This window comes from Mastomys coucha, unplaced genomic scaffold (assembly GCF_008632895.1).
Source record: "Mastomys coucha isolate ucsf_1 unplaced genomic scaffold, UCSF_Mcou_1 pScaffold15, whole genome shotgun sequence".
NCBI classification, from domain to species: Eukaryota; Metazoa; Chordata; class Mammalia; order Rodentia; family Muridae; genus Mastomys; species Mastomys coucha.
The window spans coordinates 153,620,713-153,622,547 of NW_022196897.1; the positions used below are offsets into that span (position 1 = coordinate 153,620,713).

The 1,835-nt window shown below is 53.8% G+C and overlaps 1 protein-coding gene across 1 annotated transcript in view; it reads right to left on the reverse strand.

Annotated features, from left to right (window-relative positions):
* Nucleotides 1–894: 894 nt before the first annotated feature.
* The window catches only part of Ube2v1 (ubiquitin conjugating enzyme E2 V1), a 30,226-nt gene continuing 29,285 nt past the window's right edge, over nt 895–1,835 (reverse strand). Inside the window, exon 6 of the mRNA XM_031373283.1 lies at nt 895–943. Coding sequence (XP_031229143.1) covers nt 895–943 — 49 coding nt within the window. The remainder of the gene's footprint in view (nt 944–1,835) is intronic.

Genomic DNA, 1,835 nt, shown 5'->3' on the forward strand with positions numbered 1-1,835 from the left:
ATGTATCCCTGGCTGTCCTGGAACTTTTTATGCCAATGAGGCTGGCCTCAAACTCACAGAGATTCAGAGTGCTGGGATTAAAGGTGTAAACCACTATATCCTTCTGCTTGTTTGTTTTCAAGACGGGGTTTCTCTGTTTAATAGCCTTGGCTGTCCTGGAAGTCACTCTGTGGACCAGGCTGGCATCAAGCTCACATAGAGATCTGCCTGCCACTGCCCCTGAGGGCTGCATTTAAAGGTATGAGCTGCTATTACTCAGCCACTACGTTGTTTTTGTTTTCTGAGACATGGTCTCCGTATGTAGGGCTACATGTCATAGAACTCTCTCTGTAGACAAGGTTGCCTTCAAATATACAGAGATCTGCCTGCCTCTGCATCCAGAGTAATGGGATTAAAGGTGTATACCAGCCTGGCTTCAGCAACCTTTCTTACACAGCCCAGGTTGATCTGCCTAGGGTTGGCACCGCCCACAGTGGGCTGGGCCTTCCCACACCAATTAACAATTAAGAAAATGCCTTGCAGACATGGCCACAGGCCAATCTGATCTAGGCAATTCTTCCGTTGAGGTTCCCTCTTCCCAGGTGATGCTGGGTTTGTGTCAAGGTGACAGCTGAAGCTGACTGTGACAGACCTTGCCCTGGCTGCTCCTGCACACCCTTGGTCTTTTAGGATGTGTCTAGAGAGCTCAGCTGAAGAGAGCCTTGGCTATGTTGGCTGAGACCAGATCCTCTGTGAGTCTGCGGATGGGGTGGGATGGCTGCCTGGTCACCTGGGGCTCACAGCATCCTTGGTTCCTGCCCACTGGGTCCTGGAGTCAGCCCCACAGGTGTGACAGCTGTCTGACCTTGGAGAGGCCTCTCCGGTATGACAGGGCTCCCAAGCTCTCTAAGCCCCCTAGTCTCCTTGCAGCAGGACCCCACTATAGCCTGTGCTCAAGAAGAGCCTGGCAGAGGAGAAACAGCTTTAAGACCATCAGAGTTCCAGGCCCAAACCTGTGGAACACAGGTGGCTTGTTATGGGAAGTGAGTGTCACACCCAGAGCTGTGTACCAGGTGTTTCTCTGACCCCAGGGCCTGTAGAAAGTCCTGATTTCTGGGTCAAGGGATGATGAGAAGGAAGGAAAGGTGGCAGGGAAGGAGGCCAGTAGTCCTCAGTAGCAGCCACAGAACGTGGTTCTTGGAGAGCCCCTTGTGGCTGAAGGATTCTGGGGGACCCATCACATTCAGGGTACGGTCACTCAGAGGGCACTTGCAATGGATCTGAGTTTGGGACTTGCCCCAAAGCCCATGCTTATCCATATCACAGAACTTAGAGACAGAGCTGGGTCACCCCAGAGTCCTCTGACATGTCAACCCGTGGAGCTCTAACCACAGCTCACAGGCTCATACTCAAACATGCTGTCTCTGAGCAAATGGCGCCCCTCCCTGGGTAGCAGAGCCCTGGCTCACACCAGCAGCAAACAGCTGGCTAAGAGTTTACTGGACTCAGGCCACAAAGGAACAAGCGGTGACAGGGTGGGATGTCAGCCCTGCAGCCACAGCCCTGGTGGCTCCGTTGGACTCTGGGTTCCCAGCGGTCCCTACTTTACCAGGCTGTAGAGCCACCTGGTTCCCAAGTCATCAGTAGCTCTGGCCTTGGGTGGAATGTCTGGGGCACCAGCATATTCCAGCCTTGCTTCAGGGAGGAACACTGTCACTTCCTTGTCCCCTGCCTCCTCCCTTCTTGCTCCCTTGCAGCTATGCTGACCGCCCAGCTACAACTTCAAGTCTACCATGCCTCCGCCTCGGGGCCTTTGCTCTAGTCTCATAGTCTCATCTATCTGAAACTCCCCCCCC